Source organism: Seriola dumerili, unplaced genomic scaffold (assembly GCF_002260705.1).
Source record: "Seriola dumerili isolate Sdu_G_001 unplaced genomic scaffold, Sdu_1.0 BDQW01000003.1, whole genome shotgun sequence".
Lineage (NCBI taxonomy): Eukaryota > Metazoa > Chordata > Actinopteri > Carangiformes > Carangidae > Seriola > Seriola dumerili.
The window spans coordinates 1036911-1053575 of NW_019174258.1; the positions used below are offsets into that span (position 1 = coordinate 1036911).

Below are 16665 nucleotides of genomic sequence, written 5' to 3' on the forward strand. Positions count from 1 at the left end.
GTAGTGATGTCAAGAGCGCTCTTTGTGTGAGAGGGAGGGCGTGTGAGTAATGTGTGTGTATGTGTGTGTGTGTCTGCTTAAGTAAGCTCACTGTGAAATCTATTTATATGAGAGGTAGATGATCTTCCACTCACAGATGAAGGCAGGCCAGGAGGGACCTTGCGAACCTTTTTTGTTTGTAGAGGATCTGTGGAGAGATGAAAGCACATCTATTCATTCACAGGCAAAAAGGAAGCAACTGTGAATGTGCTGTAAACAAGCCATAACTCTGTTTTTCCACAACACCGCCTCGCCAACAAAACTCATTCAAAGTACTTCTTGTGAATACACTGTGACTGCCACACATACAGACTAAAATGTACCTGAAACGGCTTTTACAATAATCTTTTGTTTCAGCTCGTCTTTTTTAATTCCACTTCACTTATATTCGTTTTCAACTTCAAGAGCACTGCATCACTGACAATGTAAGAGGGACATAAACTAGCAGGAAGATTACTGTTGTCTTTTTTTGTAATTTTTCTAATAATACTTTTTTATTCTTTTTCAAGTCTTAAGCTCCATCCGGACTGGATTTATTTCTGTGGGGCAGGTGAGGTGAATTTTGCTCTGGTCAGTGATTTTAATCCCCTGCAGAGAGCACATGTGGATAATTTTTCCTTCCCACCCCCGTAATAATAACAGCTGCAATTACCTATTTTTCAGCAAATTTGTTGGTCCTCCTGTAATCTAAATCCCATCCAGAGTGACATCCTTGTATTTTTAAAGTGGATCTCTGGAGTTTTTTTTTTTCCATGGGAAGAGCTGTTTGTCCTTCAACCTTTTTTCCACACAGCTCTGTGTGAAAGTTTAATTCTGTGTGAAAATGGAAGAGGTCAAAAAATGTTTCCCCTGGTCCGATGAATGGAAACATTTTACCAACATCACGTAGGCCTATTTTGGTACCAGTATATAAATGCCCATCAAATGTTGAAATGTAGGTAAGAGCTGGAGTTGTCTTTTAAGTAGGTCTTCTGAATGTCCATGTGTACTACAGACAACATCCTGTAATTTTGCGTTGGTTAAAATGCCGTCTGAAATAAGAGTTGTTCCTATACCGATACTGCCTAAAATACTGAATCAACAATCGAAAACAAACAACTGTCTAACAAAGACTATCCACCGATCCAATACCTCGTAATTTATTAATAAACTTTATAGTTTCACACCCGGATAAAACAGAAGTTTTCCTGGAAATCGATTCTTCTTCACCGCACTAAAGTAGTTACCAGTGGCTGCACAGTGCACCTTCCTGTGTAAGCTACTGTTTTAGAGCAGTGAAGAGGAATTGATTTCTGGTAAATAGCGCAACGTTAGCTGTTAGTAAAACGTCAGCAATTTGGCAGTATGTTACACTGGAAGGTCTCACCAGTGAACGGGCAACATGTACAGGACTCAAGGCTTTAATTTTGAGAGGTGGAACTAGTGTTTGGACAACTTGTGTGGGAATTGTTACTTATTGTTAGATTATATGACATTCATGTATGTGTTCATGTTTTACAAAGGGTTTAACCTGAGTGATGCCATACTAGCAATCAATTAGATATCATACAGATAGATAAAGATTTATTTATCTAAATACTTTAGAATCAATTCATGAGAAAAAACTGGAGAAAAAGATTAAAAGAAAACTAGACAATCATTTTTAGGACGTTTTGTGTCAACACTGTTGAGATTGAGATGGAACTGACCGATGGGCGGAGGATCTTGTAGAGGACGTCTTCTGGGATTGGCCGCAGTGAAGGAGTAGAACGGAGCAGCTGACTTCCCTGATGTAGTCACTGACTGACCAGGACTCGCCAACCCAATGTCTGACCTTACAGAAGACTGAAAGAGAAAACAAACACACAGATGCTTAAACGGCAATAAATTGTCAGGAATGTGTGTGACTATTTCACTTGAGTGTAGTAAAAATCTCAGAGTCAGCCAGCAATTCCCGGACCCATCAACTACATTTTTAAATTGTCTCTATTTGTATTATGCAATCTACATTGAACTTAAGAACAGTTTTGTCCTAAATAATACGGCTAAAGCATGCAAGCATTTACAGTGCGTTCACTTTAAATAGTAAATATCACAATATCTTTATAAAAACATTACATTATAAAAATTAAAACACGATAAAACATAAAATGAAACCAAAAATAGTTTTTAGAGTAACATATTGCATATTAGGTGATATGTTATACAGTATATATTCTGCATCACAGGACAGACGGTGTCAGCCTTTGAAATCTCGCCACATCCTCCTATCACCAATATCTATTTGACCTCTACAACCCCAACTAACTGGGTTAAGAGGCCAATTAAGAGCTTGGTCTAATTAGAGTAATCGGCTACAGACCCGCAGAGCAGGGATCATGTGAGCGATGTCTAGTAGTTGGCTCAAAAACCTCACGTGCCCTCTTAAAATCTCCATTACAGGCTGAGGATTGACACAGAAACCACTGAGACCTTTCCAGCAGATGTTCTTCAGTTAACAGTTCACATCAAATATCAGAATGGGGGAAAAATGTGACCTCAGTGACTTTGACAGTGGCGTGACTGTTGGTGCCAGACAGTGGCTGGTTTGAGTATTTCTGAAAACAAAAAACATCCAATGAGCATCAGTTCTGTGGATGAAAACGCCTTGTTGAGGAGAAAGGTCAGAGGAGAATGGTCAGACTGGTTGGAGCTGACAGAAAAGGCCACGGTAACTCAGATAACCACTGTATACAACAGTGCTTGAGAAAAAAAGCTTCTTAAAATTCACAACACGTTGAACCTTGAGGCAGATGAGCTACAACAGCAAAAGCCCATGTCAGTTTCTACTCCAACAACAGAAATCTGAGGCGGCAGTGGGAAAAGGCTCTCCAACAACACTGGACTGTTGAGGACTGAGAGAAACGTAGCCTGGTCTGATGAATGTGGGTTTCTGCTGATGCACACAGAGGGTAGGGTCAGATTCTGGCATCGACAGCATGAATCCATGAACCCAACTTGCCTTGTTTCACCAGTTTCAGGCTGCTGCTGGTAGTGGTGTGATGGTCTGAGGAATGTTTTCATGGCACACTTTGCTCCCCCTAATACACAGGCTATCTGGGTTTTGAGGATGACCATGTGCTTCCCTTTATGGCCGCAGTTTACACATCTTCTAATGGTTACGTCCAGCACAATAATGCTCCATGTCACAAAGCAAGAGTTGTCTCAAACTGATTTCGTGAACATGACAATGAGTTCAGTGCACTTTAGATTTGGATCCAGTGGATTATCTTCTGTATGTAGAAGAGCGGGAGACAAGCAGCATGAACGTGCAGCTGACAAATCAGCAGAAATTATGTGATGCAATTAACATGGACCAGAATCTCAAAGAAACATTTCCAACATCTAGTTGAATTCATGCCACAAAGAACTGAGGCTGTTTGAGAACAATTAGTATGGTGTTCCTAATAAAGTGCTCAGTGAGCGAATATGTAGAATACTGTAACAGAAATGATGATGATGATTTCTCAGATCTAAAATGTTGGTCATCAAAAACAGTCAGAAACAGCATAACACAAATGTAATCTAAAGGGAAAAAAATGGTTCTGTAAAGTGACAACCCGTCACTGACATGACTGGCACAACAGCAGACCCACCTCTGCTGTTGCCTTTGTTCAATGATACTGAACCCCTGCAGCAACACTGACTCTGGTCTCCTTTATACAAGCTATTCAATCAGGAACCATTAAGGAGTCATGCATGTTTGGATGCCTGACTGTCTCTGACTTGGACTGTGAACACCTCTGAGTTAGTTTTATCACCCAATAATGACTTTGTGAGGGCTGCTGCATCTCATTCTGAGGAAGACGGTCAGTCATACAAGAATCAAAAAAATGTAATTCTTGCAGAATAAATACTAGTTTGAAACCTTTACAGCTCAAGATTGTACACATTTCCATATTGTATGCAGAGGTTGGCAGGAAACTTTGTGACACAAAGATCCAGAGATTCAGACCTGAAATGTTAAAATCATTTGCAGGTCATGTGAAGTGCACCCGAGCACTGACAGTCACAACTGAGTGAATAGGAAAATCTGATCCAACCATGCCAAGGCCCTCTCTGCCTCAGAAGTCACATGCCATGACGGGCAATTTGTGGGTCATGAGTTACAGTAGTAGCCACATGGCTACCTGCCATATGGCAAGTAGATCATGAGATCAATTGTCTTATTCAATCATTAGGCTCAACCAGTTGACAAAACACACAATGAAATGTTATAGGGCTGAAAAGCAGGCTATGAATCAATAGTGTTATTGGGTAAAATTAGATTGAAAATAAAGTCTTCCTGTTTCTGTTCTGAGAGTATTCACAATCTCAGATCTCCACAGCTGCCTGTCTGCACAAAACATTAAGAAAGGGTCTTTCTTAAATTGTCTCTGTATCTCATCAAAAGTGTCTGACTATCATGATTATGCAGTGTCATGTTAGAAGATTCTTTCACACTGAAGCTTAGACAGGAATAAAGAGATTTAAAATTCATCCAACCTTGATTAAATAAAACCATGGATTCCCTTTTTGAAACCAGTGGAAGAGGGGCAAGGTATAATATCTTTTTTAAGTTGGAGAAAGCATGACTAAACAACCTTTATTACCCAAGAGTGAAATTTCAGGGATAAATTCATGTTTCCCATCCATCCACCTGGGACAAAGGTTAATGTGGAGAGGTGGGTGTACAAGATGTCAAAATAAAAACTGGCTACATAATACCTCTGGTCTGTTGAGCTTTTACTGCTCACTCTAAATGTACAGATGTGTTTGGCACTCTTTCTGACTACCTACAACAATTTAGAAAAACTAGTTTGACTTGTTTTCAAGAGAACCCTTGTTATTGGGATTGGGGAACATACTGATATAGAAGCTGATATATGGTATCACAACTGTATATAGCTCTACTTTGATAGAAGCTTTGGGAGCAAAATGAACTTTACAGCTGTTTAAAGACTCACCTGGCAGCCAGATGCTCCAGGATCCCTCCCGTAGCCAAGAAATGAAGCCCTCTCTGATTTACCTGTAAAAACACAAAGGTCAGTTATAATCACTGTTAGCCTTCATCAAACGTGGGCATACACACGGACTATTACCTAATAGTAGACTACATACAGTATCCTGACTTCTTTGATTTGGTTCTTTATCAGAACCACGCCACTGCAAATTTATGACTGAACAATTTTTAACATTATTCAGGTGAGGGTCGAGCTAACGTAGTGTGGTGTTTGGACGAAGCACGCATCACACTCTCGTTGCACACCAGTAAAGTGACAGACAGGCCCAGTAAAGTCTTTATGGATTTTTTGACGGTCTATCGACAAGATTTCTTCCAGTTGTTCCCGATGGCCAGTCTGACCATGACAGACAAGTCTGTTATCAACGTGTGTGTGTTTGTGTGAGAGGGAGAGAGAGAGAGAGAGAATGAGAGGGGGGCAAGGATGGGCTGAGGTGAGCTGCATGCATGATGTCTTCACAGAGGCATATTAAGAAAAACTGAAAGCTTTACAAGCAGAGATTGACTGAAGGTGCAGAGTATTGAGCTACGATGTGCTTAACAGTTTGTCTTTTTAGGCAACATCAGTGCAAACAATACACAGTTCTATGTGCTGCAATATACTGACGTCTAATAACAAGACATGACATGCAAATGTAGTGGGAAAAAAATGAGAAAAGACCAGTCTGATAAAACTAGCACTTATGGCCTTAACCTTGTATATCATCCACAGTTTATAAATCAGGCTATTCATTTAAGAGGAATGCAAAGCTGTCTACCTATTGTATCAAATATATCAAGACATAGCTGCCAAGTCTGATTTCTTACATTGTAATTTCTTCAAGAATATCATGTCCTATCTCTGTGTACAGTTGGATTATAACAGTCCCACATGCAAGTTATAAAGTTATAAAACCCTCTTGTTTGTGAGCTTTTTCATTACCAAATTCACACCACACAAACATACACATATTTGTTGGACTTTAATATACACAAGCATGAACAAGGTGAGTTTCACAGGCTGCTGGAAAATAAAGATTTCTACTCTGGGACAAGGGCAGCAGTGTTATTTTCTGTTTTTCTTTCTTTACTACAGTAATAAAGTACTACTGGCAAATCTTAGAGGTGCTGTGCCTTTTACTGAGGTAAACAGATCACTTTTATTTGTTTTCTTTCACTTTTATCCACCTTCAACTTTGATATTATCTGATGCTTGCTGGAAGCAAAGAGGGAAAGAGGAGAAGGAGGGGTAGATCAGTGGATGGAGGAATTCACTGACTGACTGACTGATATTTATTTGATATATTTCACTGTCTTGCAGTAAACTGTCTAGCCTACGTGAGCTTTTAAAACAATCAACGCACATTAACTCAGACCTCCATCAGTGCATTTCATAGAAATGGGACTCCCTCAGGACCTGTTACTATGTACTATGAACTAAATGAACTACTTGATAGACATAGAGTCATTTAGACAAGTTGCACCGCCGTAGTTCTCTAAGTTGTAGCAGATTGGTTCCTTACTTTGACAAATCTTTTTTAAAAAGCCAAAAACTAAACCTGCGGTTCTGTAAAGTGGTGTTATGTGTCACAGAGTTTTCAGTATGGAGAGTATGTTTTCAGTGAATTAATTACTGATAGCGATAACTGTCAGAGTCCTTTTATCAGTGTCACATCCAGTGTGCACACCTCAAAGGAAAGCTCCCAAGTACCCATCAGGAGAAAAATAAAACTTACAGCACACAACACGCATGAATCATACACATCACAATATCCAAACTCAGCAGTTTTACTCCCCTGGAAAAACAAACAAACAAACAAATGAGAGCTCCTAGGGGAGAATGATGAATAACTTTAACAGCATCGTACATTATTTTTGTCAGACTTCCAAATATTACAAGCACAGACACAAGCATGGAACTAAATTCTGTTTACCCTGGGGAAGAGGTAATTTCTTTTGTGAGTTCAAAACTTGCATAGCCTGGATCTTTTGTTACACAATGACTGATCTCAACATTGCTTTCACGAGCGCAGGTGAACAGAGGCACATCTAAGAGAATTCACTTGTGCTTATCCGAGCAGTCCTGCAGGAGACAGTTGTTCTGCATCTGTGCAGACTGTCTCTAGAGACCAAAGAAATCTGAGGAAATCAGGCAAGATGGTTTAACTGGCAAAGCTGCTTCTCTTGTAACAATAATGTGATACAGTTCTGAGCCATCGCTCCTGCAAAAGGAAATAGGATTAAGTTGTCGACTACCACCAACGTTCACTATCATGGCAGGATGATGAAACCTCTTCTGACAGGGATTTTTAATTTCTTTATTGTCTGTCTAATATCTGAAGGTGGTTTAGTGAAATTCATTTTCGTTCCTAAAAGGTCTTCTGAGGAAAGGTCTGGTCAAGTGCAAGAGTTAAATATTCATTGGCAGCATGTGTTTTGTCACACACACTGTGTCTGATGTGAATAATTGATGCTCACTGTTAGAGTTTCAGGGCTCACCAGGGCAGACAGATGTGTTTGTGAAAACAATGTCTCAGTCCACACTATGACACAGAGAAGCAGCCTCACAGCTCCCCAAAAACTGTGGATCCTGGCAAAACAAAGAGTACTAAGTTGCTCCATCAACAGACTTCGAATACACAGGAATACACAGTATAACCAACGAATCACTGTGAAAACTATCTTGTGTAAACATTTACTGCATTTGTAAGCAACAAGATGCTGCCATTTTATTGGTAAGTCCACAAGGACACTGCTTGTTACAACGGGAAAATGCTAGTGCAAAATGAGCGGTCTCTTTGGCGTCATCTTGGGCAACATGAAGATCCAAGTGTTATTTTCTCTAAAACTAAGTATATTATGATATATTAATAAACCACATCATGAAACTGTAAACCATCCTGATCTGTGATAGTGAGGAGTGCCAGAAAATGTAAACATGAAAAGCAAAGCTACAACTTAATGTTCTTTACACCCTATTTGACAACATTACATATGACAGTGGTCTCCCTTTTCCTCCATTAAGAGGTTTTCAACAATGTGTTGTTTAACTTGCTTCTTTTGTTCAAGCTTTGAACGAGTCTAAAACCTCTGTTACATGCCTTTCCTTTTGTCTCCCACTGTGCATAAATCTCTGCATGAACACATAATAGAGACAAAATGTAATAAAATAATCTTTTTATTCTTTTAAAGACTGGTAAACTATGTTCTTGGACTGAAACTGGTCTGGATTTGCTGAATCTGAGAAAGCTCAAAGCATTGTCATTTTACATTTGACAGACAGAATTGGTTCAGGGGGCAGGAATACCTCACATTTTCAAATTAGAATTGAAAGAAGCATTAGCTCAGTTTACGACTGTCCGTTCAGTGTAGTTAGAAGAGCAGATCAACACCAGTGTATTACTACAATTTGAAAGTAGCTGTCTTTAAACATGACAGCAGCCTATTTTTTTCACACTGAACGGCTCCCCATCCTCATGAAGGGAAGGAAGGGTGTTCTTGGTGGTGCATCAATTTTTTGTACAACGCTTCTCAAAGATAGTTGGTTTATTTTCAGTGTATTTACCTTGAAATGCAGTTGGACAAAAATTTGGTTTTCCTTATTATCTTTATTTTCTGTAGATTAGAAGCAGATGAAACAATAACCAAGTTCATAAGTTTAGTATACAAGATCAAGACCCCCCTCATAGATGAACAGGTTCCTTAGTTCATTTCAACTGTCCTGCCTTATGCCACATGTGCAACAGAGTCACAGTTTAAATCCCTTTGTAGCCTCTTAAACTTTACAACAACCCGAGAGCAACTTTGAAACTTCTAGTTATGAAAGACTCTGTAATATTTACAGTTTGCGTCTGCGTAGCTGAATTGCTATTCAAATTTCAGGAGAATGCATATCTGTGATGTTGAAGTAAAGTAGAACAAAGTGATATATCAAGGAGAACAGTATTGCTGGGTCGGCCAGTTCTACAGCCAGGGGCCTAAATTAGCTGAATAAACTATACCCTTATCACGCAGTGACAAAATCTCCTGTCTGACGCACAAATACAGCAACTCATTTTTAGGAAAATAGGTCACTGTAATAATGTCCCCCCCCCCCCCCCCCCCCCGCAAAAAAAAAAAAAAACTCAAAACAAGCTGTTCATTTTTAAGTTCCCTGCGTGACGTTTTTAAGTTTGAAACACTAGTTTACAAATCAAAAACCATTCCTCCTGAGAGGAAAAGAGGAACCAATTCATCAATTTCACATGAGCTACAGGCCTGGTATTAGCAATGCTTTGTTTTCCTTCCTCTGAGCAGGCCTGCGTGATCACAGCCTCACAACAAGAGCAACACTAATATTGTTATTATTATTTCTTGGGTGAGCCAGAGCTACACAGGACTAACCTTGTGATTGAAGTTTTGTTTGGGTGTGTGTGTGTGTGTGTGTGTGTGTGTGTGTGTGTGTGTGTGTGTGTGTGTGTGTGTCAGAGGCCCACAAATGAGTCTAAAGTGCAGTGATTGATAGGAAGCAAAATTCATTATCTTAAAACATCACAGATGCAGGAGACACAAAATGTGAAAAGCAACATGAGTAAAGCGGCGTAATTACTGCAATCACCATCAATAACATGAATTTAAATATGCAGACTGCCATCACACAGTATATCCCCAAAGCAATAAAAAAAAACATTCTCATGAGCAAAAAAATTCCATCAATTCTGATTAAAATATTCTGTGAAGCTGCTCATTAGCATATCACTCTGAGGCGTGAAGGTGCAACTATGATCTTGAAGCATTTTGCTGCACAAGAAAATCTTTCTTTTTACAGAATGTGTCCGAGCAGACAAAAGTGAGGAAAAAAGTTGAAAATATTTCAGAGGCAAAAAAAAAGTCATTTGCAGCAAGCTGTCTCAAACCATTTTTTACTCTTATATTTTATTTTTAATCTCCTGGGCTAAAACTGCTCATCAGCCATTTATAGTAGTCAAAACCTAAAATCCTGCAGCCATGAGACCAACTAGAAAAAGCATTTACCATCTGCAATCGCCCAAAAAGTTTACAAATTGATGAGAGTGAAAAAATATCTAAATTCAAACTATTCAATTCCCTGAGTCAAAACACTACAAAAGCATTTTTGACAGTAGCTTTGGGTCTTCTTGTCTATATTTGTATGAGCTTTGCACGTTCAATAGTGTACTGTGTGACAGGATCAGTCAAGCTGGACAGGGAGCATCTATGGACAGCTATCGTGAAGTCATTCCATAGATTTTAAAGGCATTCAATCATTGCTATAAGGACTTTGACATGTGCGTTGTGAAGACACTTTGTTGAGGCTTCAACAGCACGTTTCAGATGTCAGTACATAAATGATAATGCCACTATAAAGTCTTTGGCAGAGTAAGGCAGATAAATCTTAATAATTTGCCTCCTAGAGATGGTGTCATCTCTGCCCAGTTTCTGCTAAATATAGCACATTCTATTACAACTGGAGTTCAACTGTTGCTTAGTCAGATCCAAGAGTCTTTTTGCCTCATGATTTCTGTCTTTGGCTGTTTCCATACTCCAGGCTGCTGTCATGTGCCTTTTATCAGGAGAGGCTTGTTTCAACACATTCTGCCATACAGCCCAAATTTTTACAAGTGTTACACTGATATCTTATTCTTCTGCCAAGGTCTCTCAGTGCAGCCAAGGAAGTGCACAGTTTTGCCACTTATCCTTTAGGTCCTCCTTCTCTTTGCATGGTTGCTCAGTTCAGTCGGGATGAGCACCTCCAGGTCTCCAGTTCCACATTTTCGTATTTCCTAATGATGAAACCTGCTGTGTTCTTGCAACACCTTGTGTTACACTGATGTACACTGATACCACCGTCCCACGCAGCCATTATCCCGCTGGCCATTGCACAGCTACACTCCCAAGGATGGGGGTTAGGGGCTTTGCTCAAAGAGAACTTGACAGATCTAATTGAAATAAGGCTTGTTTCTCTTTCACTAACCCAGATGTTCTCTACTGTTGCATAAGTTTAAACCAGCAACCTTACAGATGTGAGTTTGACCTCAAGCTGCTCCAAATTGCATTCTACGCTGTTTATTCTGCAACAACCACAGTATAAAATAGAAGTGGTGTCAGACCACATGATTGATTGGGAGTGACATTTTGTTTAGTGATCATCCTCAAAACAACATTGTTCAACCAAAGCATTTTGGTGTTAAAGTGGATTCACTCACTCCAAACATACACAGCACCCCACACACCTCTTCACCAAGCACTACTACACCCCGTCAATAACAATGACTATACATTCAAGTGCCAGCAATACTTCTTTATTTACTGTGACGCATTCTCTAACTTAATTAATGAACTCTAATTTTTGCAAAGGAAAAGGATTTCCATGTAAGCATAGTGTTTATTCACATCCGTTGTAATTCTACAATAACTGAATAATTTTGACTATTGCGTAATCATTTAACACAGAGCTCATAAGTTAAAAAGCAATGTGTTTGGCTAGCTTTGGCTAGTTATGTTAATGAAAATAAAATATTTTACTGGACTAGCCTGATCATTTAAAATTAAGCAAAGAAAGAGAAATTCTCAATCAAATTCTGACTTTGTATAATTAGAAAATTTATCTGATATTTTATTGATTGAAGTTCAACCTCAGTCACCTATATGCTGAGCTAGTGAAGTGAATAAACAACATTAGGGTGCTGAAATCCTGTTGAAGGAAAAGGTGAGCTGGCTTTCATAGTCATTCACAGTGTGCCTCCTTATTGATCACGGGGCTGCAGTACAGCACAGCATGGCACTGCGTGGAGCCCCTTTATTTTAATAATGTGAGAGGTAGTGACCTAAGCATCTCCAGGGATCAATTCAAAACCCTTGCCATAAAAACAGCCAATTAGTGAGCGTGCTTCACTGCCTCTCCGATGCATTCCAAGAGCCTCTGTTTTTCCATCCAGAAAACGAGTCCATTTTTCTTGCTCCAAGGAAAGCCAAGACCATGAAAACAAACACATAATACAGGATGAAGAAATGTTGTTAATGTAGAAACCGAATGAACTTATCACACGCCAGCTCACTTGTTTTTTTTTTTTCTCTGAGCACGCATGTGTTTGCTGTTGGTGTCCGTGTGTCTTTGCTCATGTTCCCATGTGATGAATTCAATGGCACCCAACCACTTTTTTTTTTTCTCTGAGCACGCATGTGTTTGCTGTTGGTGTCCGTGTGTCTTTGCTCATGTTCCCATGTGATGAATTCAATGGCACCCAACCACAAAACATTATTCCTATCAAGTTAATAGACCATTTCTTATTGTCGGACCCCTGGCTCGACTAATTCATGGCAAAAAAAAAAAAAGAAAGAAAAAGTTTTGTTATGAAATTTTTACAATCTCTATTGGAAGCTCCAATATTTAAATGCTGTTATATGGCTTTGTTGTTTTTCTGTTTAATTCCACAAAAAGGAATGGATTCGGGTCCAGATTCTGAGACGATGATAAATGATGATAAACTGCCAACATAATACTCTACCCTATGTAAAGTCAGGTTTTGGTCTCTGTGGACACCTTGGAAGTAAAATTCGACAGGCTCTGTGGTTACTAATACACTCCTCTGGCAACAAGAGACGGCACTTGGACAGATGAACACTTTCTCTAAAAATGCCTCCTTTTGTTTCCTTCTATCGAGAGCTTGTGTACAACCATCCTGTCAAAGCCGCCTGATGCTTCCACCAGGTTGCGTCTGACAGTAAATAAAAGCTGGCTTGGTTAGAGGTTAGGTCCGTGCGGATGAAGAAACAGGAAAGGGAGGTAGTGCAACAAATCAGCTTCCTCCGCGGCTGGGGGAAGAATACGGCCCCTCTACAGTCCCTCTACAGCCCAGCATTAGGAACAACAGTAGAAACATGATGGAGCCACTAAACACTACGGAAACATGCCTCCCTTGCCCTGAGCTCAACATCAATTTCTGCATGCAGCCTTGTCAGCAGTGACATTATTCAAAACAGCAAGAGCAAATGTTAATGAGTTCTTATTTGCATATTTATTTTTTTCTTTGTTGAAATGTCACTGATTATTACGTACTATGATGATAAATGCATCTGCTCATGGAGCCTGATGTGTAATTAGCCATTAGTTGGAATGAATAGATCAATTAAAGGCGAGGGACCAGGATTAAGAGAAATCAAACCAGGAGGAATGCAGGAATGAGAAACAAAATAACACATTTAGCTTTAGGGGGTACCTCCATCGCTTTTACACTAGGCTAGAAATCCTGAAAGGGTTACTAATCAAGAGAAGATTCTCAGCAAGATGAAACATATCCCTCATTTTATGGCACATTTTTAGCCCTGAAGTATGACTTTCAATATCAGGAGCTGCCTCCCATCGCACTAGCTAAACAGTTTATTTTCTCCTAAAAATCCACCTCGGTGTGAGAGATATGTGGATTCCCTGATTGTATTTATTCCTTCCCCAGATAATCAGGTGCCATGGCTCGGTCTATTTAAATTTTTTCTAAATCGGTAAAAAGGAAAAAGGGGAGGTGGACAGGGGAAAATGTTTTCGCTTGGCCTTTGCCTTTTTCCGAGCCCAACTATTCTCCTGCCAGTGCTTGTTATTCACAAATGAGGAAAAAAATGCATTACTGCAGACCAGATGGGAACATTCCACATGACCAAACCAATCAATCACCTTGGTGGGACGCAGGTGTGACACAGCCGTGCAGCAACACACCATTTCACAGTCTATCAGGCACAAACACATGGTCACCAATCAATGGCACCCTGAGGACCCATGAGGAGGGGTGCTTCTACGCAGCCTCACTGGTTCATGGCTGATGACTTCATAATCACACATCCATTCTCTCAGAGGAGAAAGGCGATGAGCTCCCTAATAACGTCTCCCACCATGTGAACACCAACACTGTAATGGATGCTGCTCTGGTAGGAGCAGTAACGTGTTCCCCTGCATCACACATTCACATGTGAGCTCACCGCCATCGTCCCTGTCAAGATTGCTAGAGCGCCGTCCGGGGGAACAAGAGCACATTTAACAAGCTGGAGAAATATCCCCCAGTTGGATATTAGAATTAAGTCAGGGTGTAACATCAAAGTATGTGTTGATGTTTGGTATTAGATGCCAAACAACTGTTGAACAGTGAAACAACAGAGAGCCGAGGTGAAGGACAAGGAAGGATACACACATGGGCTAGGAATGCTGGTCCAGCTCCAAGCACTGGGGGCATATTTCCTTACACAGAAAACCCCTGCAAACCCTAAGCAGTCTTCGGTCTAAGAACACAAGTCTGCACTAAATAAAACACAAAAAAAAAGCCTGAAGGGGATAGATCTTTTAATGAGTGATCTCTGGGAGGATGGCATTGTATGTGGGCATAAACTGTAGCAGCCATTTAAGAGAGACATTTTTATTTTTATTTTAAGCTGACAAAAAAAGTACCTTCCCACCTCCATATTCCTGGCAGTAAAGAAAAAGTCTCACAGAGCCGTGCTTCTCTCGATACTTCCCACACTTCCCACTCCCAGGGCTGTGCCAGCGCAGGAGAAAATGTCAGGCATTGTCAAGTGGGAGTAAAGGCGAAACTAATGTTTGCATTTTATTAACCAATCACGATCCAGCACAGTCCGAAAGAGAGGAGTGCAACATTATCTGGTGTTTTGTTTGCCAGCACACCCAGCATGGACACAGGACGCCTGGACAAGCAGTTGTGACTGTGGAAAAAATGGAGGAGGGAGTCAGAGAGGAGCGGTGAGCATGAGAATTAACCAGCAACTGTATGCCAGGATGTTTGTGGCATCTCAACCAGGAATCAACCTTTGATGTATTTTCAAATGAGTGGCTTTCAGTTTACAGCGTTTAAATGTAGAGCATTCACCTACAACCTGACTTGAGTTAGAGTTACTTGGTTTCAAGAAAAAGAAAGGAAGGAGGGCTAAAATGAATTACCTAACCCAAACCCCATCTGTGCCCAACCTGGGTTCAAACAACAATTCTACTGGAGGGGTTTTACCCAAATCAGCCCTGAAGTTGATCCCCTTTGTGATTAATACAAGCAGACCACTGCATTGTTAATGAACAGTCTGTGCTTAGCATGGACGCCGCCATCTCTCATCTCCATAAATGTGAACTTGGATACTGCTCTGTATATATCAAGCAAGTGCGTCTATCCGCCAATAAGGTGCCTCCTTCTTGAAAAGACAAGGTGCACGGTGGATGATCTTAGGTTACTTTTCTCTTAAGTTTTAAAGTTTAAGTTCAAGGCAACATCTGTAAATTCCAAAAGCACTGAAGCCAACACCAACACCGCAAAATGCATCACTGTTAATTTTTCATCTCCTATGTCTAGAGATCACCCGAGACCATACCATCCACATTAATACTGAGTCACATACACACTGGCATTGTTGGTGTTTACAGTTTTATACAGTATGTTCAGCTTTCTTTACTCAGTGCTGTCAGCAAAGCTACATCAAGTGCTAAATTCAGCAATGGTTAATTGTTCCACTAACAGTATTTTTTCTGAATGAATCATTTCCTCTTTAGCTTTGCCCTCATATTAAATGAACTCTAACATCCTTCTTGGCGTCAACTGAAGGCAGCATGAGGCGAGAAAGAAACGAGAGAACAGAGGGGGAGGGGAAGAGCAAGAGAGCGGATAAAGAGAGATGTAAGATATACAAAAAGGCAAATAAGCACAATTGGCCTTAGTTACAGAATGTGGATTTATCAAAACTTCTATTCAGACTTTTTTTTTTGAAAAACAGAATTTGACTCTTTGTGTTGTGCAAACATCTGCAAACATGTATATACAATTATGCACAAGTATCTTGAGGCCATATAACCATCAAAGCTGCCCGTCCTCGGTATTGCTAATTCAACATGCATCACAAGCATTCTCTCACATAAAGCGCAGTGAAGTGACTGAAACGAGCTACATGAAGACACCTTATAAATACAGTCATGGAGCTCTGACCCCTGCAGCTGCTTCCTACAGACTCGTGTCATCGTATTTTGGCCATGCCCAAGCTCTTCTTTCCTCTTTAGAGTTACAGCCCTCCGGGCCTACTGAGACTACAGCTGATCCTCTGCAGCTGGACAACATCACCAGTCGCATGCTGGGGGCCAGGGCCTAAGGAAGACAAGGAAGGGGCCGGGCAGGGCCAAGATGGACTGAGAGAAGCATGAGGGCGGGGACGGCTGGGATGAGTGGGGAGATGTGGGCGGCATGGGGAAGGAGAAAAGGGATTTGCGCCCTTTCAGCTCGTCTTCAGCTCTTCATGCTCCACTGACCGCAGTAATAGATAAGCACACCCTGCAGCTCTGCATAATGACTGGCTACATCCGCTAAACTGTACTGCACCACATCTCCTCGTCTTCCCTTCTCTGCTTTCTGCTCTTGTCATATATAGAGTGGATATATACATTTTGCATGTATCACTGTTAATAAAGTGGTTCCTGCAAAACAACTGATGGAGATAATACTGTATTTAGCTCTTACCCTGAGAGCTAGCAATATATTGTATGTGTGAATGTACTGTACATGTGTGTGTATGGGTGTGAATGACAGTGTGGGGAGAGGGAGCAGCACTGGCAGCACCTGTGACCCACACTGCAGTAGAAACTGATTGCACACCTG

The 16665-nt window shown here is 40.6% G+C and overlaps 1 protein-coding gene across 2 annotated transcripts in view; it reads right to left on the reverse strand.

The window, feature by feature from the left end:
* The window catches only part of tcf12 (transcription factor 12), a 77708-nt gene that overhangs the window by 35558 nt on the left and 25485 nt on the right, over positions 1-16665 (reverse strand). For both annotated transcript variants that reach the window (XM_022740449.1, XM_022740440.1), the window contains exons 6-8: positions 5004-5065; positions 1728-1863; positions 135-187 (exon numbers count right to left, since the gene is read on the reverse strand). In XM_022740449.1, coding sequence (XP_022596170.1) covers positions 135-187; positions 1728-1863; positions 5004-5065 — 251 coding nt within the window. The remainder of the gene's footprint in view (positions 1-134; positions 188-1727; positions 1864-5003; positions 5066-16665) is intronic.